Source organism: Phalacrocorax aristotelis, chromosome 9, assembly GCF_949628215.1.
Source record: "Phalacrocorax aristotelis chromosome 9, bGulAri2.1, whole genome shotgun sequence".
NCBI lineage: Eukaryota > Metazoa > Chordata > Aves > Suliformes > Phalacrocoracidae > Phalacrocorax > Phalacrocorax aristotelis.
This window is the reverse complement of record NC_134284.1, coordinates 29059496-29086150: the sequence shown is the minus strand read 5'-3', so window position 1 is coordinate 29086150 and position 26655 is coordinate 29059496. Positions and strand designations below refer to the sequence as shown.

Sequence of the window (26655 nt, the reverse complement as noted above, 5' to 3'; positions counted from 1 at the left end):
GCCGACGTTTGCAGTACTCTAACCCAGCCTTCTACAGCAGTCCTAATAAAATGGGATTGTTTGGCCCTGGTGTCCAAAGGGAAGACTTCTGTTTAGGGCTGGCTATGCCAGTGGTGCTTCCTTCTCAAATGAAAAATGAGGGTTTAGAGAATGGGCATCTTTATGATTTTGTGTGGTGGAATAGCCTGTGTATTCAGCAGACAAGTTCTTGCATGCAAGTGTGGCTGAAATGCTCTTCAAGGTTCAAAAAGCAGCCCTTTCCCCCCCACCCTGAAATGGGGAATGCTTATTCCTTCAGTAAAAGTCTTCGTTATGTCTTTATAACATCTGCTTCTAAAAGATCAACCTGCAGGCTCGTACCATCTGTCAGCCCTTAAACCTGTGTTGAAGATGAGTCCTGGACCTGCTTCATTTCTTCCTTACTTGCTTTGCACTTCTGGCTTATTCATGAAGTTGCAAGAACTTGCCTAGCTGCAGAGCTCCTGGGGAAGGGAATGGAATATGCTTGCCTTTAAGTCAGCTTTTTCCATGGCAGGCAGGCTGTTTGGGGGAGGGGGAAGCCCCAAGACCTGTGCTTTCCTCTAAAAGTTTTGTAGGAAAGCAAATCTGAGAATTGACCGTGCTGATCAAGACTTAATGGACTTGGTTGCAAAAAATATTGGTGATGATTTATTCCAGAAGTTGCAAAAATTAGACTAGTAATAAGAATAGTGATATGCTGCTGCTGTTTCACCTGTTTGCAGTTGAAATGTTAAGATATAAATGTTGCCTATCCTTGACTGAGGTTTGAGCAGAAATGGTGCTTACTGGTCGCGAGACCCTGCATTTACTGTATGACTGTGGAACTAGAAGATAATATGGGCTCTTTGAGAGCCACACTTTTTTCTGCTTCATAGCTGATTCCTGATTTCTTCTGAAGTTTTTCCCTGCAGAAACTCCAGTCAGTCCTTTTATTCTACTGAAATTGATACTTTTATTCTAACAGAAAAATAATTATTTTAATACACAGTTGCTTATTATTGATGCAGAAAATGTCAAGTATTGATTTCAGCTCAACCTTAGCTTTTGGGTTTTTTCAGACTCTGATGTAGAGAATGTAAGTTCTATACCTGATTGGAAGTGCTGTCAGCAGATTGGTCATCTTTCTTGGGATGAAAGGCCTGACATGTCTGGTTTGCCAAAAAAAACACAAAACCAACACCAAAACCCAAACCGTTTTGAATGTTAATTTGCAAATATCAAGGTAATAGTAATAGTTCATGAAAAGACAATGCCAAACCAATATTACAGGTTTTTTCCCCCTCCCCAGAAAGGAGGTCGCTGGGATAGTATGAGGAGTGTTTTGTTTAGTGTAAACAGTGTGATAATGCTTTGAAGTTGCTTTTGTCAACACCAATCCTGAGAAAAACAAAACTGAAGCAGCATTACCAGGATAAACAAGCTTAATTTCTATCTTTCCAACCTGCTTGGCATATCTATTTAGTTAACTCCTACGAAATGGTGCTTTTATAAAGCTGTGCTCTTCTGCAGAAGTGTGCTTATACTTCTGACTCGTAGCCTTTAACATAATCTTCTGGTTTTAGATTTGATGAGCACCAGTGCTGATTGTGTTTAATTCTTTCTGGAAAATAAACCTAGACACCAAAGTTAGTAGAAACAAGTGCATTTTCAGTGCTGTATGTTCACCCCCATCCCCTCCCCCTCCAATCTGTGTTATAGTAACTTTTAAAATATTTTCTAAATAGTACTTGCTAGTACTAATTGCAGTGATTAACAGATAACTAATTTACAAAGCTTTTCTTATACATTAGAACGTACTGGAATGTGCATGTCCTGCTGTTGTGAGGTGCTGGTTGTATCGGCCTACAACGAGAATTCTGCACAAGTTAGAAAAGAAGCAGGTGCGGTGGTAGTTGTGTATTATGCATGAGAGTCATTAATTTGGGGCATTCTTAGGATACTTGTTAGAACACTATAGAGTTTTCTGTTAAACCTATGCGGGAACTTGGAACACACATCTAATATCATTAGCCTCTCTAGAGAACTTACCGTAAATAGCTTTTAAACTATTTTGTTCTTATTAAAGATATATCAAAGAGCCAATATACTACTGGATTATGTGATGGGTTTAAAGATTTACACTATGGGTAGTCCTTAGATTCTGGACAAGAGCTAAATTAATGTGAGTTCTGTAATTATTTTCTGGAAGCACAATTTAGGAAAGCTGCTGTTTGGTGTAAGTATCTGTGCTACAGAAGAATTACTTGCAGCTGGTGCTAACAGATGATGTGCTGGGTTAGTCTATACTAGACTTTCCAGTGAAGAGTACAGATGGTAGAAAAGCCAATGGTAGAGCTTTTGTAGAATATGTATGTCCATTATGTAAGCTAGAAGTATTCTTGAAAATGTATATCTGTTAGTGTTATTCAGCCTTATAGCTCTTACTCTGGTTACTGGGCATGGTTACAGTATAGGTGGGTGTATGGATATTAAAATTTCCACTAATAAATGTTTTTTGGTAGTCAAATGAATGTTTCTGATGGTTGAGCAACAACTGGAAAGCTTTCAGTGCAGCACACTGTGAACATAGTCACACAGATGCTTCTCTAAGTTCTCAGCTGTTTTAAAATGAAGTGCAAAATTCAAAAGTGTTTAAGCAGATCTAGTACAAGCCTTTATACTTGTGGTGGGGGAGAGAGGGAGGGGTCTTCTGAACCAGCAGATTAAGAATCAGTTTCCTGTTTTGAGGTGTAGTAATTGTAACATGATGATCCATCTTGCTACCGCAGAGAGGAATTCCTCTTTAAAGTTAGTGATTAGCTGTAGGTGGGGAAGAGATGACAAGTTGGCTTGGTATCTATAACTGTCTTCTCTAGAGGTAGAATAGCCACAAAAAATGAGTTTCTCTTCCGATTACATTCTTACTAAGTCTGTTAGCGGGTTTTGAATGGTGCCTGTGTAACCGTTGGTAAAAAGTAGGAAGTTGCACAACTGAGAACTGTCCTAGCTGAAACTGATTTTTCAGTAAATGTGCATTTGTCTGTCAGTACCGTTTACTGCTATTTGAATAACATCTCTAATTGACTACAAGCCTTCCTAAAATTGGCTGGTTTTTGCAACAAAAATGTTGCACTCCATATGCTTGCTCGCATGTAAACAGCCAAGTGCTTGCCTGTTAGCCCAGAAGTCGATGTGGGGAAACTGAGGCTATAGAATGCCAGTAAGTGAAAGGATTTAATAGTGTGGGTCTTGTCTTTGTGTATGTTCTTTAAGCTTTTTGTACATGGGCTTATAGTTGTTGATGGCCACTAGTGGGAGGAGGGCAAAAGCAAATGCTTGAAACCAGCTTGGTGCAATGTGGGGCTTGCAGAGCCATGTCCTTGCCCTGCATGCCACCAGGAGGCAGCAGGAGCTGTGCGGGCTGCAGAGGTCAGTTTTTTGGCCAGAAATTCAGTTGTTCCACATCTTGGAAGAAGAGCTGTGCACCAGTCATAGTTGCTTGTGATGTACTAGAAAGTATTCTTCTACTATCTTATAGAAACTCAAAACTCCAGAGTCTGTGCCAGTTTAGATGGTCAGATTTGTTACCAGAGCTATGAGGCTCCTTATTTTAAGCATCTTAAAATTGGTAGAATGGCTCCTTATACCCATTCACACCTTAACAATGCATTGTGTGGAGCGCTCTACCTGCAAAACTTCCCTAGCGTCCTAGGTAAAGATACAAATCTGCTTTCAAGTGGAATGACAGGAAGGCATAATTGACTGATCTGTTTCCCAAGACAACAAGTCCAGCTTTCTTTTTTTTTTTTTCTTGCCTTAGCCTGTGTGGGCAGTCAGATGCAACAGCCAATTTGCAGTAGGAAAGACCAGCACTTACATAAGATGAGTAAGTGGCCATCTGGAAGCACTTGAGCATTGTTTTGTATTTCTAATACAAATCAATGGAACACAGGAAAACAGGGATATGTTGGAAGATCAGTTGTTAAAAGCAGGGGAGGTGGATAACAAAGGTTTGGATCATGCACTGATTTGCAGAATTGTGCCTAGGTTAACACTTCTAATTTTGACCCAAAATAAGGAGACTTGCAATTGCTAGAAAATAATGTTAGGGCAATACTATATAGTACTTATGTTCTGATATTATTCACTTTACGTTTATTTTTCAGGTGGCAGTTTAGAGAAGGGGTGGCAGGTAGTGTTTTCAGAACACAGTAGGATCCTATCCTGCTTACCTAAATGTTGAGATTTAGGGGCAGCGGAGAGCAGGCAGTTGGAGGGTGAAGCTACTGAAGTGTTCTGCTAACATTTGTTTTCAAAAATTAGTGGAGTTGAGTTGTGCTATATTGTCATACCTTGAAGTAGGGGCCTTTAATTTCTCAGCTGATCTTCATCAGTTGTTCTTTTCCAAAGGCAGTTCAAGCCCAAGTATGCCTCTGTCCATTGTAGTCATGCTGAACAGCCTTTTTCCTTCTTTCCTTGAGTGTATCTATTTACCACTAAACCTTTATCTGCTTCAGTGATGGAAATTCTTCCCTAGATTATGTCTGAAGGCTGAAGGTACAGGAGAAACATTTTTCAAAGGAAAAATTTTTCCAAGGCATAGGTTGTGGTTTATATGTTAATGTAACCAAGCAATAGAAAATACACGCTCAGGGAAGTGTGTTTCTGTAACTACAGCAAGGGATCAGTCTATTCAAAGGACCTTAGGCAGAGCTCTCCTGCTTAGGGTTCTGGACTGATCTTTCATGATGTTGCTGCTGTTCTAAAATAGGGAGATTTCAGTGTTACGATCAACCCTTCTTGGTGGGGAGGTGAGTGGCATACAAAGCACTTATGAGCTATCTCAAAGTAAAAACATATATCTCTTGATTTAATAGTAAAATGGTCATAAGCACCCTACGAAAACCAGCTGAATTTTTCCATAATCCTCTTCCTAAGGTGATGCTCATAATTTCTTGGCTGAATGTCCCCAGTTCCATGTGAATTCATAGATCGTTACCTTGTGAATTCTGCGCAAAATAAGGCTTGGTTCTGCTGTATTTAACGAGCTTCAGTTTTTGTTGTGGCTTGCCTCTAAGCATACAAATGTATACGTGAGGGTTTTAGGATAGTGGTGCAGTAACTCTTTCTGTTCCTGGAAGTTTCTTCCTTGGTTTTAAATATATGTGAGAATCTCAATGTTAACTTGCACAAGTTATGAACTATCAAAGCTGAAGGATTTGACAGTTACTCCTGTTACTCAAAACAGGTAAATGTTACATGTATACATGAGGTAACTTTCCTAAGTAAGTTTATTATGTGAACATCAACATCTATCCTATATGTTTGGTCATAAAACCAAGAAAAATGCCCAAAGCCTTGCTTCAGTGAAGTAAAGCCTTCATGTCTTTTCCAAATAATTTTAAAACTGTCTGAAATCATTTCAAGGGAAATACACAATTAAGTGTGCTTCCTTTAACTATTTATGTTTCTGCTCTGTCCTTTGCAGGTCCATTATTCACACTACCCCTTTCATGAGAAATAAGTCTAAATTCTTGGTAGATGTGTATTTCTTCTTTAGGTGTATTTTCTAGAAAACAACAAACAGATCTGTTATGTAGACTGATCTTTTGTGCATTTCCTAAAGGATGGCTCTGATTTTATTCCTTTTTTTTTTGCATCTTCCGTTGCTTAAGTCTTAAATGTCCTAGCTGTTTCCCAATGTTCAGAACCCCTCACTTCATTGAAACCTTTTAGGGCTACTTCTGAAAACTATTTGTGTGGCTGAGCAAAGCTGAGAATTAGATGCAGTGGGAGGAGAGTAAAAATAATAATTCAGTCCTTGGTGCATGTGTGGGGGAATGTTTTTGTTTTGCTGTCAGCATGCTTTGCCCCACAATTTTTAATGCTGTTATACTTCATGCTTTTGAGAAGATGCCTTCAAGGGCTTTCACATTACAGCAGTGAGGTGAAATCTTTAACTGCTTTCAGTTGGCTTTCTTGTACCAGCAATATCTGCTTATTCCAAATCACTGTTTGTTTGGTGTGCAACGGTAGTGTTTTATTACTAACTGGTGTCTTGTTTCTTTTCAGAGATCATTCACATTAGTAATAGAAGCATGGGATTGGGATAATGATACAAAAGCTGGTGAGTATGTAAAATTTGCAGTTTTCACATACTCTGTGCTGTATGTACACAGATTGAGGAAGGGGGAAATCGTATGCTGCTGCAATTAGCGCTCTCTTCAAATCAGTCTGAATGCAAGCCTGCTATCTAAGTAAAGGGGATGTACAAATCCAAGCAGGGAATATTGGGTTAGGATCTGTGAATAATCATTACTGATAGGAAAAAGGATACACAATAGTAAGTGAAGCTTGTCATACATGACTCAATAATTAGCTCTAAAAATGTTTTAAAAAATCATGGTAGGCCCCCTTTTCTAAAAAAAGGAAAATGTCTGTGCTGTAGATTTGCACTTTAAATTCCCTGCAGTTTACGCATAACCATCTTGTGCAATACTTTTCATGATCAGGTAAACAAATAAACATTCTTGCTCCCCTAAAGAAACAATGCTTGATGTTTTTGATGAAAGTGTTCTAAATCATGGTATGATTCCTCTGTTTTTTCTTTTCAAGTACTGAAAGTAATCTTGCATTTCTGGTCTGTAAATGCTAATGCTCACTATTAGAGCAGGGCTATTGATCTGAAGGAAAAGCAAGTTTATTGTAGAAGTACTTCAAAAATCATATGACGGCGCTGGTTGCCATATTGTTGCTAAAGCAGGACTCCAGCTTGAACCTACTCTTTGGTAATTGTTTACAAACCTGTCTTAAAATAATCAGTGCTTTTGCCTACAAGCATTAAGTGAAATTCAAACTTTCATCGTGGTTAATGATAGACTATTTAATCTTGGCTGGGATCAATATAGAGGAAGATACGTGCTTGGCCATTAAGATAGCAAAGATTTATGTCCCAAATCATTATCAGTTTCTAAATACAGGTTCCATTCTTTGCTGCCTCACTGACCATCCTTATTAAAGATGCGTCAAGCATAAAAAAACTGGCAAAGCTCAATAGATATTAAGGCTATGTTAGAGTTTCAGAGTCCTTTTCCTTGAAGATTGGGATCAGTCCCGCTTGAATTTTTTCTGACAGACTTTCCTACCTTGGAGACTTTGCGAACGTACTCTGTCTCCAGTGATAGATGAAGTAATGATGAGTTTCTAGTCTTTCTGAACCCTCCCTCTGTTAGAATTAAGCTTCTTTTGTCTTGTTGTTTAACAGCTCCTTCAGCCTTTTCTAACTGGTATGTTTTCTTTAGATCTCTGGTAATTGATGGCCAGGCCCAAGGAGCTGTGGTAAATTGAGTTAAATCCAGTTAGCGGCCAGTCACGAGTGGTATTCCCCAGGGCTCAGTGCTGGGGCCAGTCTTGTTTAATATCTTGATCTCCTTGTCCAGATTATTGATAGAGTGCACCCTCTGTAAGTTTGCAGATAACACAAAGTTGGGCAGGAGTGTTGACCTGCTTGAGGGTAGGAAGGCTCTACAGAGGGACCTGGACAGGCTGGATCAATGGGCCGAGCGAGCCCAGCTGTATGAGGCTCAACAAGGCTAAGTGCTGGGTCCTGCACTTGGTTCACAACAACCCCATGCAATGCTACAGGCTTGGGGGAAGAGTGGCTGGAAAGCTGCCTGGTGGAGAAGGACCTGAATGCTCATGAGAAAATATTTAATTTCAGGAAGTTTTTTAGGAGGATGCTCTCACAGCATCATCCTAGAGAAGCTGGCAGCTCATGGCTTAGACAGGTGTACTCTTTGGGTAAAAAACTGCCTGGGTGCCTGAGCCTAGAGTTGTGGTAAATGGAGCTAAATCCAGCTGGTTGCCAGTCATGAGTGTTGTCCCCCAGGGCTCAGTTTTGGGGCCAGTCTTGTTTAATATCTTTATCAATGTTCTGGATGAGGGGATTGAGTGCACCCTCAGTAAGATTGCAGGTGACACCAAATTGGGTGGGAGTGTCGATGTGGTTGAGGCTAAGAAGGGTCTGCAGAGGGACCTAAACAGGCTGGATCAATGGGCCCGAGGTCAACTGTAAGAAGTTCAGCAAGGCCAAGTGTTGGGTCCTGCACTTGGGTCACAACAACTCCATGCAAAGCTATGGGTTTGGGGAGGAGTGGCTGGAGAGCTGCCTGGTGGAAAAAGGATGTGGGGGTGCTGGTTGACAGCCAGCTGAACATGAGCCAGCAGTGTGCCCAGGCGGCCAAGAAGGCCAACAGCATCCTGGCTGGTATGAGGAACAGTGTGGCCAGCAGGAGCAGGGAGGTGATCGTGCCCCTGTACTTGGCACTGGTGAGGCCATACCTCAAATGCTGTGTTCAGTTTTGGGCCCCTCAGTACAAGAAGGACATTGAGGTGCTGGAGTGTGTCCAGAGAATAGCAAGGAAGCTGGTGAAGGGTCTGGAGAACAAGTCATGTGAGAGGAAGCTGAGGGAACTGGGGCTGTTTAGCCTGGAGAAGAGGAGGCTGAGGGGAGACCTTATCGCTCTCTACAACTACCTGACAGGAGGTTGCAGTGAGGTGGGTGTTGGTCTCTTCTCCCAAGTAACAAGCAATAGGACAAGAGGAAATGGCCTCAAGTTGGACATTAGGAAGAATTTCTTTACTGAAAGAGTGGTCAAGCATTGGAACAGGCTGCCCTGGGAAGTGCTTGAGTCACCACCCTTGGAGGTATTTAAAAGGTGTGTAGATGTGGTACCTAGGCACATGATTTAGTGGTGGACTAGATGGTCGACTCCATCGTAAGAGATTCTGTGATTCTAAGTAAATCTTGTTGGTGCAACCCTTCTGTTGGTCCACAGCCTTCGGGGCACATCCCAAAGCTGGGCGTAGTATTAAAGATGAGATCTTGTGTGCTGAGCAGAGTAAGCCTGCATCTTGAGTAAGTTTAGATACCCTACATAGCAACAGATTGAAGGCATCCTCTTGAATGCTTTGTTCAAAAAGTACTACATGAAGTTAAATCCTTTAAATAGTTTCCAGCTTGGGAATAATTTACCTAGGGGCACCTTCTGCAGCAAATATTAGAATGTTCATGCCCTAGTTCTAGATGGCAGATCAACTCATGAGATGGTGTAGATGGGGGTGAACATGAAGAGTCTGTCCTGCAAAACAGATCTGTATGCATTTAAGTGCTGAATTTTGTTCTTTAGTATGTTAAAAAATAATGCTCTTCTAACTTGCTATGTTTATGTCTTAGAATCTGCAGTATCCTCTTGCAAATCTGTAGCTTTAAAATTCAAGTTTTTAAAAATACACTTGATAAGGGGACAGTCATTTCAGGCTTGTGATAAGTCTTTCTTACGCCTTTGAGCTTTTTAATATGCTCCAACAAATCTCTTTACTTGCATTGATGCCATTTTTTTTCCCTGAACTTCAGGACAATGGGGTACATAGTGTCTTGGAGGCCCAGTAGGCCATCTCCTTAATAACAGTTTCTATGAGTTACGGGAGTCTGTGTGTCAGATTATAGTTTAGCTTCCATGAGAAACTGCTAATGGAAGGTGAACTTCCCTTTAATATAGGCTGCCACAGAGGTGCTGTTAAGCTGTATTGCAGTTGAAACTTAGAAGGCTTGTTATGTGAATTCAGGAAGGCTTTCTTGGCCTGTAATTTGGCAGAAAACTAGCTAAACACTAGTCTTGGTTATATGTTTCTGTAGTCTTTTTACTGATAGAGTCCTGTTGCTTTGCCATGCTGAAGTTTAGACTTGTGTATTAGATTCCTAGGGAGAATTCCTTAATGCTGAAGATTTTTTTTCTGAGTCATCTTGGCAGCGAGTCCTCCGGTAGGTTTTGCCTTGTGAATCTGTTAAGATGCAGAGATACTTCCGTTATATTTTCACAAGGACTGCTGAACTGCCAAACAGGGATAGATCAGCAAAAAAATCCTATGTAAGAGAATAGGGAAGGGAATATGGCAACTCCTCCAGACACAAGATGAACAGTATGTGGATTCTGGAGAGGTGAAGAGAGTATCTGTGGAAAGCTGAACTCCCTATCATATCCTGAATGTTGAACTGATCTCTGGATCAGGTTACATGTTTTCTGTTGCCACTGTAAGAAAGATTAATCAAAGTAATTGCCATAGTCTGTTTATAAGCTGATTAATTAGTTCCAAAGTCAGCTTTTGCTTTCCTTTAATGGGAGTGAGTAAGGCTGAAAGTTAAATGCAGGTCCTGTGTTCCTGCTTGGACTTTCAAGTGGGTATTTATGGAAAAAATCTACCCAAACAAAAAAAACCCAAACCACCACCCAAGCAAAAAAAAAAAAAGCCCTGACAAAAAAAAACCTGGAAAGAGGGGTTTCCAGTGAAGAACCTGAAGGTTTTAGAACAGTTGTCATTATTCCCTCCCTCTATTGTCTTAGCATCCTGTGTCCTTCCTTGCACCCATTGAAAGCAAGGCAAGGGTACTCAGAGCAGATCTGTGAAGTACCATCTTGAGAACAAGTCTGCCAGGGCAAATGTTTCCCCAGTACTTACCTCAAGCTACAAACTCTGGGGGGCTATCAGACCCTGACTCCTGAACTGCTCCTGTGCCTCAGTGCAGCAGGGTTGGCTTGGAGGGAAGCTTGTGGCAGTATAGCATTACCACTTTTTTGCTTTGTGAAGGTGGAGGAGGGGGAGAGGAAACTGCCTTAGATACAAAGTCACTGTAAAGGGCCTGTTCTCTGCCATCTGTTACAGCAGTTCACGCTACTTTCCAGGTAAGTCATTTGACTTGGCAAAATTCTAGTTGTATAGTGGAGGTCTTGGCAACACCTAAACCCAGCACTGCCATTATGAAGCAAGCTGACAACTTCATTTGTGAAGTAGCTTTCCACTTGACTACATGTCTACTGTGGAGGATGCATTAGAGGCCTTCCTCTTTCATCTTAGTTTGAAGGAGTCTATCTGCCCTTCTGGCTTTTTGAAATGGTTGCTTGGAAAGGCATGAAGTTCTTATGCTGCCATGTGTGTTTCCTTGCAAACAGCTACAAGCATCACCTTTTGTATTGCCCTGTGAGTGGCTTGTTGAGAATGTTTGACCTCTGGTAAAAGTTAGTGTGTTGATAAGCAGTGTTCTTATTTAAGTGTAGTCATGGCTCCTGGTTTGCACAGTTATGGTTAAATACTCCTCAGATAAGGATTCCTCTTCCAAAAAATCAGATGCTTAATTAAAGAACCACCTTCTAGCCATCATCTCCTTTTATGCAGACATCTGTGCCACTTTGTGCTTTGCTAGAGAGACTTGAGAGAAACTTCTTGATAATTAAGGAGTCCTGTTACTTCTGAGGCATGTGCGGAGGGAGGTTAGAATAGCATATGCTACTTTTTTGACTGATAGCCAGGAAAATTCAGCTATGCAGCTCCTTGCCTTTACTGAGGGCTAAAAGTAATGTGTGTGAGCTCCTACCATGAATTTTAATGGTAAACTAGACGCAGGGAGCAAACTTGTCTCATCAAAACAGTTAAATGTGAGACACTGAAATATCTTCAAAAACCCTTTGGCGTTGTGGGGGAGGAAGGAGAAACCTTGACAAACACGTTCCTCCCTGCGATTACAGATCTGGTTGGAAGATGTACCTTCTTCTATTTGGGACCAGTTTTAAATTTGAAGTGAAGCAGAATTCTCATACTTTGGTACTTAAGAATTTAGTACTACAAACTAAATGACTTGGAGCTGATTTCCTGGTGCCTTTTGTGGTTCAGGGTAGATTATTTGGCTTGCTTATTTAGGCTGTTAAGCCCTACTTTTACTGATATGATCTAGAGCAAAAGCTTTTAAGGCTCAGAATACATTCTTTTTAGAGGAGTTTATGAAGGTAACTTAAAAAAAAGTAAAAACCCCACCAAAACTAAACAGTGTTGTGTTATTTCTCCTATTCTCGACCCCAGGTATTAAGAGGACTGTTCTGCATAGGTGTTTTTGAAATAGCTGTAATGCTTTTTCTAGTTGTTTAACTGTGTCTGATGAATCTACATTAGCCTGAAGATGCTTGATAAGATTTTAATTATATAAGCCACTCCTTTAATCTCTGTCCATGTGATGCACTTTGAGGAAACATAGCAGTGGCTGTTGCAGCCATTTTTAATGAGCCTGTGTTTTGCTTATAGCTGGAAAATAGCTCTATAATGCTTATTTGCTCTTAGTCCAATTTCCTTGGCCGTCCAAAGATTCAGCAGTTTTCTGTCAGTTTTTCATCAAGGTTTTCTGATCAATAGTCATTAAAGAATATGATTATGAAAGGATGTTGAATCTAATTATGAAGCTTTTAATGGTGACTGGTAGTATGATAGATATCCTGTTCAGTCAAAAACAATGCAGGCAGCCTTTTCTAGCTTGCAGATTTCTTGTCCACCCTTAAACTGGCCATGTGCTGCTGGATGACAGAGAAGTTCATGTATTGGAATTTGAGAGTTAAAGAACAGGGATAGACTTCAGTGTGTCTTCTCTAGCCATAAAATGTTTTATGCAGACTACTCCAGGCAGTCATGAGTTGTAGCCTATACATGGCAATACCACTTTTAATATTAAAGCAGAGAAATACTTTGAGTTCTTAACCATTGGAAGGTTCTCTAATTATTAACTAAACCAGCTTTTTTTAGTTCAATATTCCTTAACTTTAAGGGGAAAGATTTTTATGGTAGAAGCAAGCTTGAAAGATGATGTTAAGATAACAGAATGCATTGCGGAGCCCACTACTTCTGTAGTTTTCCTTTTCCTTCAACGTTGGAGTGACTGAAAACTCTTGCTTGAGTCCTTTTACATGTGGAGGGCTTTGGTAACAGGTGCATAGGATACCTCTATGCTGTCAGTAATTTCCTAGGTGAGAAACAGTCACTCCTTTGGCTTTATTTTCTAAACCGATTAGCGTAATGAGTTCTAGAAAGTAAGTAGGTGAAACATATTTGCTGAAAATGGTAGTTCAGTATTGCTTGCTACCAGCTTGGCATGTTTTATATTCTTAATAACCTGAAGTTTAGACTTTATCTCACTACCGTTACAGCCTCTTGCTGTGTGAAAGTTTTTTGATTCTTCGTTTCTTTTAACATGCATTTTAAAGAATATTATTTAAAGAAAATTGACTCTGAAGCTCTGAGCTGGCAGTGTTTTAGCTGTTTCATAAGTGGTATGAAATTCATGTATTCAAGCAGAGCTTCTTTAAGGACCTTGTCCTTAAATTGTGCTTGGAGTTCTGGCTGCAGCTTGCAGACTCACCTGGAGAAAGTCTTGCAGTGGGATGCTATGAGATTTGAATAGTGAAAACATTTGAGGACGGTAGTCACTGGAGTTACTCACTGTCTACCCTTACCGTTACTGTGCTTTGCTTATTCTTAACGTTTACTGAAGCAATTGTGTAATTTCATTGTATTGACTATAATTTCGTCTCGTCTTCTAGTACCGAAGCTTCTATATCAAGAATGAAATGGATAAATACAAAATGGATATTCATAAAAATACTTTGGCAATTTCATAATCTTATATCCTAGAATCCTCTTTTCCCATGTGATAGCTAATACTTTGTGCACATTTGGTCTCAGTTAATGGAGCCTGGCAGTAGCAGTGCTGCTGCTTTCTGTGAGGGCCAGGCAGTATGCGTATAGAGTGTATTGCAACAGCGATCATAATTATCAGTACTCCCACTGGGGATAAAGATAAGCAGGATACAGAGCTGAGAATGGCCCCTTGGCAATCCTGGGTTCACTTGTGTATTTCTTCTCAAAATGTCAAATACCAGCTGTACAAATTGGTCTATGAAATACTTGTTAAAGGGTTTTTGCCTTTACTGTAGAGAGAATGATAAAATGTTTCTGTATGTAATGCAAACCTTTACTATTTTTTTTAGCAATCTTGTAGCAAATTGATTGTGTTTTGCTTTATTGTTAAAATTAAACTTGCACCAGAGAACTTTTAGTATCTTAGCTACTAGGTTATGCAGATTTTGCAATTTTATAAGAACAGAAAGGAGGCAAAAAGAACCTCAGATCAAGATAAAGCTGCTGGTTGTCAGTGTGTGGGTGTGGTATGTTTGGCTGCCTTGAAAAATAAGCTATTTCCTATGGATTATGTTCCAGGGTTTTTTAATATTTCCTTTGGGACGCTTTTTTAAATTGGCCTTCCTCTAATGAACTTTGCAAGGCAAAGGAAAACTCAGTTATACAGTAGATTTTTATCATCTCAATGTTCTCTTTACTAGGTTTTCTCTTAACCAGTTGATTACTTTTGATTTGAATTTATATACTCTTGTGTGCTATCAAACTTATTGCCTGTTGAATTGACCTTTTTTTTAAAGGTGAAAACTCGTTAATAGAACGAGTGGCACATGCTGGCATGATCAACCCAGAAGACCGATGGAAGACACTACAATTTAATGGTCCTGTTGCCCATTTTGAAGTACAAATAAGAGTGAAGTGTGACGAAAACTACTACAGTGCTCTGTGCAATAAATTTTGTGGCCCTCGAGATGATTTTGTGGGTCACTACACATGTGATCAGAATGGAAACAAAGCCTGCATGGAAGGTTGGATGGGAGAAGAATGTAAACAAGGTAGTATTGTTTGCTTCATTTTAGATTAGCTCTAATATATATAGGGATATAGTAGATCTGTAGTTGTAATATATATAATAGATATAAACTGCAGTAGGTGTTTCTGTAGTGTTGGTGCTGTAGCATAGTAATTTTAACACATACAGACTTTATACTTTAAATACAACTCTTTGAAAAAACATCCCCTGTGAAGAGTGGAGCCCAGGGCAGGATATACTGTTGCTTGCAGTGTCTGCTCTGGGGGCTGAAAAACATCTTTTTACTAATTGAGTTTATCAATGATGGTGTTACTTCAAAGCAAAATGATGTGTTACATCTGTTAATGTAAGATTTTATTGAACAGCGATGATATCACTAATGCTGTAAACTTCAATGCTGTAAAAATGCCATTGTAACACTATTTTTGCAAATGAAAAAGTTTTAAGTGTGATGTATGCAAAGCTGAAAGCTTTTTGATAGCTCTTAATGTGAACAGAAATTCAAGTGTAGTCATCCTTTTTAATGTACCACTCAATCAAATCTCTTTGCGTTTTGCTTTCAGTCTCAGTGAGTAATTAGTTCTAAAATTACTTGACATACTCTTTCTGTTGGGCTTCTTGGTTTTCTTTTTTTTTCCTGTTCCTTTTCAGTAAAAATCCTGTTAATGAGAGGGGGAGACCACTTTTAGGGCTTTCTGAAGGTCATGCGTATCTTTTGAAGCTTGGGATTTCTAGCATAGTAACAGTCTAATAACAGGTTTAAAAAATAACTGTATTTGCTAAATGTTTCAGTGCTGACACTCTTGCTGCAAACCTATTTGGTAGCAACTTTTTCAAGGAGTTATTTTTCATAAACAGTTGTTTTGTGAAATAGCTAACTGGAAGCAACAACTGTTGGAACATGTCAAGAGATAGTCTGCTTTGCACAAGCAACAAACAGGCTAAATGACAAAAACACTAGCTGAACAGGTCTAGATTGCTGCTGTATTAATGGACATCTAGCTGCCCAGACTGATGCCAAAACCTTTTTCTATTTACAGCTGTATGTAAACAAGGATGTAATTTGCTCCATGGGGGTTGCAGTATACCTGGGGAATGCAAGTAAGTCTGCATGCTTGGGTATCTTTTTTTGACTACTGATCTCTCTAGTCTTTTCTGTGTGTATGTTGCTACTTTTAAAAAAGTCTACTTTAAAATGGAAAAGTCTATTAAAAAACATGGATGGAAATAGCTCTGAAGTAGATTTCACATGTGTAAGAACTACATATACTTCATACTGTTTTGCAAACCTGTTCTATTTTTTGTGCATACAGGACTGAACAGATTTGCTTCATGTAATCCAGAACAATGCCTTTATCAAATGGGTTTGTTGGTAGCAATGAAGATAATAGTAGCAACTCCAAGCTAAACTTTCTACCCCAAGTGAATGTTTTTTGGTCCCTAAACCTGAGAGAACAGAGTCTGAAATATTCCCTAACTTTGTGATGAAGCCTTAGTAGCCTCTGTGGTAGCAAGAGGAGTTGATTGTTTCCTCGTAAAAGTTCAGGCAGCCAACGCAGTGGGTGAAGGGGAAATGGGTGTTATTTTTTACGCTGGCTGCTGAAGAAATGGAACAGGTCTACTTGCAAGTTTGGGATCCTGTGTAAGTTCTTGAGTTGATTTGTGGTCGGAGTTGTCTGCATCATTGTAAGAGTGGATTTGTGCAGTGGTTTCTTTGTAAGCTGTATTGAATCTGCTTGCTTGGGATGATTCGAAACTGAACTGGCTGCCAGAACCCCTGAGAGCTGACAAATACCGTGTGTGGCAAGCTGTGATACTTTAAGGCAATTCTGCTTCATTCTTGTACTAGTAACTACTGCAACCATCTTGGAAGTGGCAGAAATAGGATGTAGGTTGCTTAGCTTTGCTGGACTTAGAGCTTAAACTGGGGTTGACGTGCCAGTTTGTGAGCTGTGACAGCTGATATGCAAACAAGTCCCATCCTGCTGGAGAACCTGAAGTTTCTGGCAGTGGGGTCACTTACACAAAGTAAGTCTAAAATTGTTGTACCACAGAGTGGTTTCTTACAGCCCTGAAACTTCCATCAGATGCTGCTGACTTGTGGAAGACTTGATGTGCTGTAGCTCTCAAATTTGACTGAACACTGTCAATTCCAGTACATGAAGTGCAGTGTTTGAGTGCGTGTGCAGTTTCACTTCTTGAAGAGCTATAAAACCTCTCTTAAAATATTTTTTTTCAAGGCAGATGTTTAAACCATGGCTTCCTTTTAGTAAGGAAGAATATTTCTATTCAATGTTATTTGGGATCTTTTGCTATCATTAAATATCTTACCTGTGATTTCAAGTATGTTGGTGATTTTTTTTTTTTAGGTTACAAGTAGAGATTGGGGTTGAGAGCTGGGCCAGTATCACTTCTGCCTGAGTAAGAAGTACTCCTTCTCTTGAGCCTTCCAAGAACACTTTTTTTTTTCCCCTTGAGAACCTACTCTAATGTATTTTCATTCATGTAAGGATTTCTGGAGTCCTGTAGGTATCAAAGGAGTGTCCTAGGAGCCTGTGGATGTTTGCTTTTCAAACACAAGGAGCCTTTGAATAAAGGTGAAGAAGCAATAGGCACAAGCAAAAGCAAAACAGTACCCTTTTTTTGGAGGGTGAGAGGGAGTGATGCGGTTTCCTTTTTAGCTTTCATTTCTCTGATGCCAGCTGTATCTGGGAAGACAGAAGTTGGCGAGGAGGAAGAAGGTTTAAAGAAGGGAATACAAAACAGCCTTGGGTGGCTATGGTACCTTTTTTAAGGTATTTGTCAACAGGTAGTCTCATATGAGCAAAACCTTTCCTTACAGAATGACACTGACATGAAGAAACATCTAATGTTTTAAGTGTAGGTACCCTCTTCTAACCTGCCCAGCTAAATAAAGCTCACAAAAATAATATTAGGTCTAGTGAAGAACCATGACCAGAAATCTCCCTATTTTATTGGATGGATTCTGTCATCTGAAAGAAGTTACAGAAATAAGGGACTCAGTGTTTCAGATGGATTGTATGCCATTTGCCTTGCTTCTTAACACCTGTCTGCTGAAGTGATAGATCTGTGATAAGCAGTTTGAAGTAAAAAAAAATGGCCTTTCTATGTATGGCCGTTTTATTTCCAGTATTGCAGGCTACCTCTTTAAACATAATTTGGTAGCTTGAGCTTGTTCACACAGATATCTTTAGCTTGTATTCTGTAATGGTTATTAGGCTACATTAGAAATGTTGCTTTTAACCCAAATGAATAATACTTTCTGTAGAAAAATGATGCTGAATTAAAAATAAGCAAGGCTTACAGACATGACCTTTATCTTCAGCAGTACAAAGGAAGCTGTTATTTAAAATTAGCTGCTATGTTTGGTGCTATTGAATTATAATCTAGATTCCTTCATCCGTCTTTTTGGACAGTTGCCACTGTCATTTAACAGGTGAAAACAATGCCCTTTTTTAATTCGGAAAGAAAATGAAAATGTGAGAAAAACATGGGTGTGAGATGTATAGAAATCTTCTGGTGCCAGTAGCTATTTGATTGCCAAAATCTGCAGTGACATTTATAAATAGAAAAGTTGTAAAATGGTTTCCATCTTCAACTTGTATGAACATGCAGGTAACTTAAGCAATGGCTCTGAGACTTCAGCCTAACTCTCATAGCAAGGATCTACCCTCCATGCTTTGATGTTCCAAAGTAATTTAGAGCTGTTCTTGGATTAAATGTTATACTAAAAACAGATCATAAAGTTACCTAAATGACTGCAGACTGCTAATAAAGGATATGTGATTAGCAGTAACTGTACATCATCTGTTGGGCCAGTTTACGTACTCCTTGTTTGGAGAAAGTTATGGTGGTGTTTGGCGTTTCAGCTTTCACCAAAGAAATGGCAAATAAGTAGGGATGACCTGATGTCCTAAAACAACCTCACGTAAATGAATTTGTGCTATGGCTGGTCTTGGTGATAAGTTTTTTGTCACTGTGGAAGCAGTTCAGAAAAAGTAATGGTTTACTAAATAATGAACAACAATTACATCCTTGAGGAAAGCAAAAGCAGCTTAGCTGGATCTTGCAAAAATGTAAAATTGCAATTATTTAAAAAAACAAGTAAACAAAACCAAAACCAGAAAAACAAAATTAAAAAAACCACCACCAAAATCCAACCGTTATCCATATCTGGGCTCAAAGTTTTTGGCCACTGTAATCTTTGGGTTTTTTTCTTCAAAGCTTGCAGTGGCAGACCAAATGGCCTTACTCATAGGCTTCACTGGCCTGAAGTAGTAGGAAGGATTGTCAAAGAAGCAACGCTGCCAAGCCATGATGATTGGTGCTTTGTTGTATGTTTTTGCATCATTTGAAGTACTTTGTTAAATTCCATTAAACTGTCTAGAGAAGAATGATGTTTGATCTAATGGCTTATAACTGGCTTAGGCTCAATCACCTTATGAAGTTACCAGAGTGAATATAAAGAAACCACAAGCGACGGTCTCCTTCCTTGATTAAAACTGCTGACTTGAGTATGTTTGATACCACTCAGAAACTGTCGGTAAGCTTAACAGCTTAATCTTCACTTCCTTGCGATCCAGAGTGGTATGGGTTTGGCAGGAGTCCAGACATGCCTTGTATCTGGGCTACATTGTCACATTTCTGCAAGGATGATTCTGTTTTCTAGAAGTCTTTACTTTTCCTGTTGTCTTTGAATGTTTTAATTTCTCTTCTAAAGCAAAAGGGAACAAATCCCTTACACTGCTCAGCTTGTGCTCAGCTTCTGGATCTATGGTAGGACCTAGGTTATGTCCTAGGAAATGCAAGCCTTACTTCATACAACAAACACTTATTTAAAATGTGTAGACTAACTGAAATGAATTAGAAATGAGATTGCCAATAGTACTTAAATATGAGTTCATGCAAGGTGAACAAAGCAAGCATACAGTTTTTAAAGCTTTTTAAGTAAATCGTTTAATCTGTGTGCTTTGACCTGTCTTTAGAATTACTTTTGAATTACACGTGACAAAATTTTGGTTTTATAATTTGGTGACTTTGTTTATATTTAATCACCTATCTTATGATTGTCCTGTTGAAACACATTTCTCAATCTTCCTGTCTAGTGCCGTGCCTTTTGTAGTCTTTGTATTCCACTTCAGCCCTGCTTGTGAGGCTGATTTCTTGTGTTCAGCTGTGCCTGCAGGTGCTCTATGCTTCTCCCAAGTGGTTTTGCTCCCTTAGTCTGTCACTGTAAGAGCCAGAACCTGCTCAGCTGTCATTCAGTACTGTCTTTGGAGAGATGCAGGAACAAAAAGCCTGAGTAGCAAAATGAGCTACAGCTATCTGGAGTGTTGGAGGTGTAGTAGCGTTAAAAAAGGCAACTGGATTCTTGTAAGCTCATTCTTGGGTGCAAGGAAATCTGGTGAGGCATCTCAAAGCAGGTTGTTATTGAAAGACTGTAGAGGACTAACAAAAGATCTTAGAGGACTGAAAAAAGAAGGAAATAAAATGCCCACTTCTAAAAATAGGGAGAGAGTAAGAAATGGGAGACTTCCATACTAGCTAGATCAGATAAAAATACCAAAAGAACACTGAAATAGGTATACCATTTCTAAACATCTAGAAAATGCTCACAGATGAGTTACTGGATAACCAGGACTTGTGAAGAGCATATTTAAACAACATGGCTTCCTTCCCCAATTGTTCCAGAATGAAACTATGAGAAATCTCTCAAACTCTCAAATTAGGAGGAATCTCATAAGCTGCTCTGAACAGTAAACTAGGAAGTCTTATTTGAGCAGTGTTCTAGCTGCTGTGGCATCTGACCATTTCAGTGCCTGCAGCTTGGACTAGCTGTGGCCCCTGAAGAGTTTAGGGCTATTGTCTGGCCCTGCAGGAATTCACTTGGTACCAGTCGTCCTGTATCTCCATTTTGATGCAAGGTATTGTATCACAGCTTCAAATTTCAAAGAACTTGCAAAATTAATTACAATTGTTGCATGTCTCATCATATAAACTCTCTTGTCTGTTATCATAACCAGTATGCTTTTATTATGTTTTTTTATGTACTCATGGTAAGCCTCCTGGCATTGTTGGCAAGTATTTCACAAGTAGACGTTAAGTTAGACAAAAAAGAATCCCATGTTTTGTTTCTTTATTGGTCAAGGAACTGAGGCTCACTCAGTGTTTGCTTCCATGGATGGTTAGGTGTTTTTAATTTTAGACTAGCTGTAATCTCTTGTGGACTAAATGCCTTTTTGCAGCCAGAATACATTAGTTGTGCTCCTGGGGTACGTTGTCTTACATTACTTTGGTTTAACCTAAAGGAATCCAATTCCATTGTTCCAAAACAGCTCTGGGATGTGAACCAACACACCATCAACAGGAATGATCAGGTAGTTCACTTAAAGCATGCTCCTGGTGTGAACTAATATAAGTATAGACACACCCTTAGAGCCACTCACTGCAAGTTAACTGCAGCCTTTCCCCATATGTTCTGGGTAAACAATTTTGAACCATCTTCTCTATCAGCTCCTTCACAAAACTCTAAAATACTGGAGTGAGAACGTTAGATTTCAATTACTTCCTTTATTAGAGGAGAAGAAAGTTTGTAGGGAAAGGTTTGTATCTTTTGGTCTAACAAGAGTGGTGGGGGTGAGAGGAAAAGATGACAAGCTTTCAGGTAATTAAATTGAGTTTCCTTAATTAGCATCTTTTCCTTTGCTCTTCACAAAACCATCATGCCTATTCCAAAGGTAGGAAAGTGGAAAAAGCAATTCTGTGACAAATCTTTGAGGACTCTACTAGGTATAACATTGAATCCGGATGCTCAGAATCATAGGATCTCCTAACAGCTAGACCATATTGCTGCCTGCAATGCAACAATTAATCTCTTAAAAGATTAAACAGACTTTCTTATAGTTATTTTAAGTAAATAACTAATATAAAGCTATTGTTCTGGTCTATGCAACACCATCCTGTTCACGTCATTAGAAAATTTAGTGGTTTTCCATTTAAGAGGGCTATTTCTCCCCCACCCCTGAATGATGCATTTTGCTTCTGCTCTTAATGTCACTGTTTTGCTTCGTTTTCCTGTGTTGAGTGTTTTGGCCACACGTTCCAACTGAGCAGGAGAAGCTCCTTCCAAAAAGTCTGCTTAAAAAATGACATGTAAATATGGCACAATGGTCTTCACTTCAGCTTTTGTAGGATGTGCAAGATATCAGTAAGGTGTAACCTGTAGTATTTAAAAGCTTATACTGCGTTGCCTATATCCTCTGTAGGATTTTTCTGTTTATTTTTAGGCCCCATATTTTGACCTAGACTTGAGAAGTAGTGTGGTTTTAATTTCCTTCACATTGATGGTTTAGGTGTCCTTGTGCATTAAGTGCTGACAAAGCTCTGTAGCTAGGTGTAGAACATAATACACGAGAATAAGAGGATACCTAAATACATTACAAGCCTTTTCATAAGGTTAACTAGAGGTAGATGAGTTGATGGGATGAGACCTGCGATACGAAGTTTCTCCGGCAAACTTTCTGCACAGAAAGTTCAGGACTGTCAACCAGAAGTGGTTGAACCAGGAGAATAAACCATGTGTGAAGACAATACAAAACAGCTGAGTTAATACTGACTGTTGAGAGCACCCTAACTTTTTGGTATGTAACAGATGTCTTCCTTTTGGATAAGGAGGAGTTAATAATCATGCAAAGTGCTGAGGGACCATGCTTTACAGACCATCAGGATTTGGGTACATCTTTTTGCATCACTTCCATAACTACCACTGTAGGGTTTATCGCAAAATCATGGGGTTTGGAAAGTCCCACCTCCTGCCCAAAGGAGGTCTGGTTAGACCAGATAGCTCAGGGCCATATCCTCACAAATAATATATGCTTACATACAACAACATGGTATCTTTTGAACACCTTGTGCTATCTGATTTAGAAATGCTTGATTTAAACCTAGTTTTCACTAAATTATAATACAAACATCCTCAGAGGAAAGCAAAGACCAGTATTTTTGCTTAATTATAACCGTTTCGGAAGAATATAGGGAAAGAATAGTTCTGTAGAAAAATCTCTATCTTATTGAACTTGACCTGCTTAGCTTTTTTCATAGCCCCAGGAAAAGCAAAAACCCCAAATCTTCTATTTCTTTCTCCTTTCTCTACTTCCCCCCCACTCCTGCCTCTGAGTACACAGGTGTCTCTGAACTGTCCATAATGATGGGTGCTTCTGTAGGATTTCTTGATACTAAATTTACTACTTTAAACGCATTGAGATTTACTGTGGAAGGTCTTTTTCCCTTGTCCTAGCATTTAGCTGTTTGAAGCCCACTTGCTGATTGTAACCAAGTATACACTATGAGTTGAATTATTTGGCTTTATCTGCTTGTCAATGACAACAGTATTTTTCCTGCACGGTTTCAGTTTCTCTAATCTCAAGAATGAAACGTTATCTAGAAACTCTGCTAATGCTCACTCCTGCCACTTCCCCTTCCTCCAGCCTTGTATTTCAATTCTCATTTTCTATTGCTACCAGTCTATCATCTAAGGAAAATGGAAGCTGTGAAGCACGTCAGTAGGATGATCAGGATCTTTTCTGCAAGTTCTTGGTTTTAAGATAACTAGCACTTGTTCTTCTATTCCTATTGCACTCTGTGTAATCCTGACCTGAAGCATTCCTTTGGTCTGGAAGCAGATGCCTGTACTTCAGCCTTCCATCAGGAAGTTACTAAACTGTAACAATCTATTTATGGTAGCTTCTTTTGTACTGCTAATAACCCAGCAAGGGCTAAGATTAAGCCATCTCTGATTTTGTTTTGTGTGCATTTGGTTGTAAAGATGAGTTAGAGCTGATGAAGTCAGCAGAGGGGAAGGACAAAGGAAGTAGAATCTTGATTCTAATAAGAATTTTCTTTGTCCGTTTAACAATGAGAATCCTTATGAATTCTCTAAATTTGGCTTTTTTATTTACTCAGATGTGAAAAATGTAGGATTGCAGAAACTTCCAACAAATTATTCTCAGCTGGGGGGAGCAGGGAAGAAGTAACTTTAGCCCACCATTAACTGTAACAGAAGTTTCCTTTTGGCTTTTACAGAAGTCATTGTTACTTGGAAAGGAATTTTGGTGGGGTTTGGTTTTGGTTTTTTGTTGTTGATTTTTTTGGGGGGTGTTTGGGGTTGTTTGGGGTTTTTTTCATAGATGATATTGCTTTTGTGTCTGTACCTTTTTGGGCTTCTCATAGTGGCTCATTAACCTTGTTTCATCTTTGTGTTGTAGCTTGATGATGTTTTTCTCATAAATGACAATGCAACCGTTTCTGAATTTATTTCACTTTACTGATCACATCTTGCTATAGGGGTGAGCTGACATCCCTGTAAACATTATCTTTTTAGAAGGAAGTTGAATTAAAGCTGCTCTAGCACCTGCTAATGTAGGATGCAACCAGACTTCCTGTTCAAGAGGAAATCCTAATTTATTCTTCCTTGTAAACTGAAGGCTGATCAGCTTACCACATAGTAACCTTTTGACTTGTAAACACTGTGTTCCGTTGGGCAGCTTTTAGCCTCTAGAAATTATTTCCCTCGGGCTTGGTGGTGACTTTAACAGTAAACTTTGACTGTGGTGAGTATCTTGAAAAAGCAGCAACCCTTTTCTGCTGAACTAACTTTAAGGCAGTCAAGCATACCTACACACTCAAGTAGGTACTTAAGATGCCTTCAAGTTCTAAGAAGGTGGCTGTATTTTCCTTTGCACTCTTAATCCCCAGTGCAGTGTTAAACAAAGAAACTTGTTATCCATTGGGTATGGAAAACAAATTGAGGTATTGTGATTATTTGCTTTGTGATGCAGGCTTTCAGCCCTTGGAAATGCTTGTTATATGTGGGTGGGGAGTTGGCTCGTCTAGGATAGTCATGGTGAATCATTGGCAGCAGTGCCAGGTTTGGCATGGATGGAGATTTGGCTTGGGAACAGTAAAGTGAGTTACAGTGCTTTTTTTTATTGTTTATTACCAGCCCCTTAAAGATTTTTCTGTCCTTGAGGAGGAAGGAAGAGATCAAATTTAGCAGGAGCAGTATTTGTTTCCTCTTACTGCTAATACAGCAAAAGCAAGCTGCTTCTGAAAATGTATGTTCTCTGGGCTTCTGACAGCCTTGCTTAGATGAGTGATCGGAGGCCTCTGGAGTAGGTACACAGCTGAGGCTCTCCCTAGGGATACAGCAGCTGTGAAGTTTTTGAATGATGAGCAGAGACTGGGACTAAGAACTCAAAGTAGTTCTAGAACTTTGTATTAAAAAAATAGTCTTGCAGAGATCTGCATCTGAATTCCTTCTGCCTGTGTAAATAGTAGAAATTGAAATAATATGCTGCCAGCATAACCTGTTCCATTCCTCTGGGGATCGATACTGCTTTACTGAAATGGTGGAAGTGGATTAAGTCACAAGGAACCAAGACTCCTCATTTCTACTACTTTTTCTTGTCTTCTCTCACCACACCCCAAAGACTTAAGAATTTGTTTTCTGTTCTTTTATGGTATTCAAAGCATGTTGATAATACAGTGGTGATGCTAAATCTTCAAGTACAGTTTCCTTTCTGATGCTTTTTTTCCCCCCTTAGGCATGTGTCCAACTCTCATTCAGTGTATTTTTATGCATCTCTGATGCAAGTATGGCTCTTTTTATAAGAAATACTCTTAAAATAACAGGCTCTTTTGTAGGCCCAAAAATACAGGCTTACTATTTCTTTTTGATTAAAATGTGTGAAACATATGTTAAGAAAAAAAAAGAAAAGACATTACCTATGCCAGTTTCTTTTTCTTTTTTTTTAAAGCTTGGACTTCAACACTTTTCCTGTAGCACAAACAGTTGCTTTTGTTAGCAGAATTCTGCTACAGATAACATAAAGACACTGGTCTCTGAAGAAATCTTGTGACAAAATTTCAACTCTCTTTAAAACAAATGAATTATTAGTGGATTTTATTTCTGCTCCTTCTCCTCCTTGTTCCAAAGAGCAACCTTTTCATAATGTCACTAGGGAACACTGAGGATATAATAGAATAAACCTGTGAACAGGGTTTTCTTGAGAAACTGACTCCTAAGAAAGTGACAAGGCAGCTGCATCTCTGGCTGCCCTGGTTTTTCAAGACTGCAGCTCTCTAGAACAAACTAGCTAATATCTTGAAAGCTATCTTCATAGAAAGAAAAAAGCTATGGTACTTGATGCAGTAAGCCAGCGGTCTCCTTTGAAGAGACTTTTTTCCATGCCAATCTCAATTTTTATCATAATGTGAGATGATTATGTGAAGATGGGACTTCTCATGAAAGAACTAATTTATATACGGTTCTCGTAATGCATAGTGCTTAGTGTTGTTTGTTGCCATGGTGTGTAATACAGTTGAGCAAGATGAGTTCCAGTAAGGATGTTCAACAGGACTAGTGTGTCCCTTCTAAACAGGAGAAATAAAGTTTTGTTATCTGCACATTGAAGGGTTGACCTAGTTCTCGAGAATGGTAAGTGTAGTGTTCCAAATACCTGTAATGCTGGTAATTAAGCATCATGTTGCTAACTTTTTTAACATGTGAACTTACATCTTAGGTGTCATTATGGTTGGCAAGGACAGTTCTGTGATGAGTGTGTCCGCTACCCAGGCTGTGCTCATGGGAGCTGTAATGAACCATGGCAGTGTAATTGCGAAACCAACTGGGGTGGCCTGCTCTGTAACAAAGGTACTTAACATTAATATACAGGAAAATTAATTAAAGTCGCATGATTAACTGATAACTCATTAACCATTTTTCTCCTGCTAGTGTGCAACTACCTGAGTATTTCTGTGCCTAATTCTTTTGTGGCAGATAGTGCCTAAACATCATAAGTGTAGAAAGTTTAAGACAAAAGGCTTGGAATGGTCCTGACTTTTCTAACTTATGTAGTTGTCTATTGCTCGTCCTTCCCTGTTCTGTGGATAGTAATGAGATGACAGGCTAGCTAATGGAATATGGGGATCATGTGGTTGAATGATGTTCAAGCCAGAAAGGCATCTGTATGTCTGACTAGGGATTAAAACAGTGATATTTGTGTTCCCTGTTGATTTGATGCATTTCTCTG

General features: G+C 39.3%; 1 protein-coding gene across 1 annotated transcript in view; it reads left to right on the top strand.

Moving 5' to 3' along the window:
• Positions 1-26655, top strand: part of JAG2 (jagged canonical Notch ligand 2) — a 72995-nt gene that overhangs the window by 20773 nt on the left and 25567 nt on the right. The window contains 4 exon segments of the mRNA XM_075104097.1: positions 6073-6127; positions 14313-14567; positions 15586-15646; positions 26146-26276. Of these exon segments, the coding sequence (XP_074960198.1) occupies positions 6073-6127; positions 14313-14567; positions 15586-15646; positions 26146-26276 (502 nt within the window).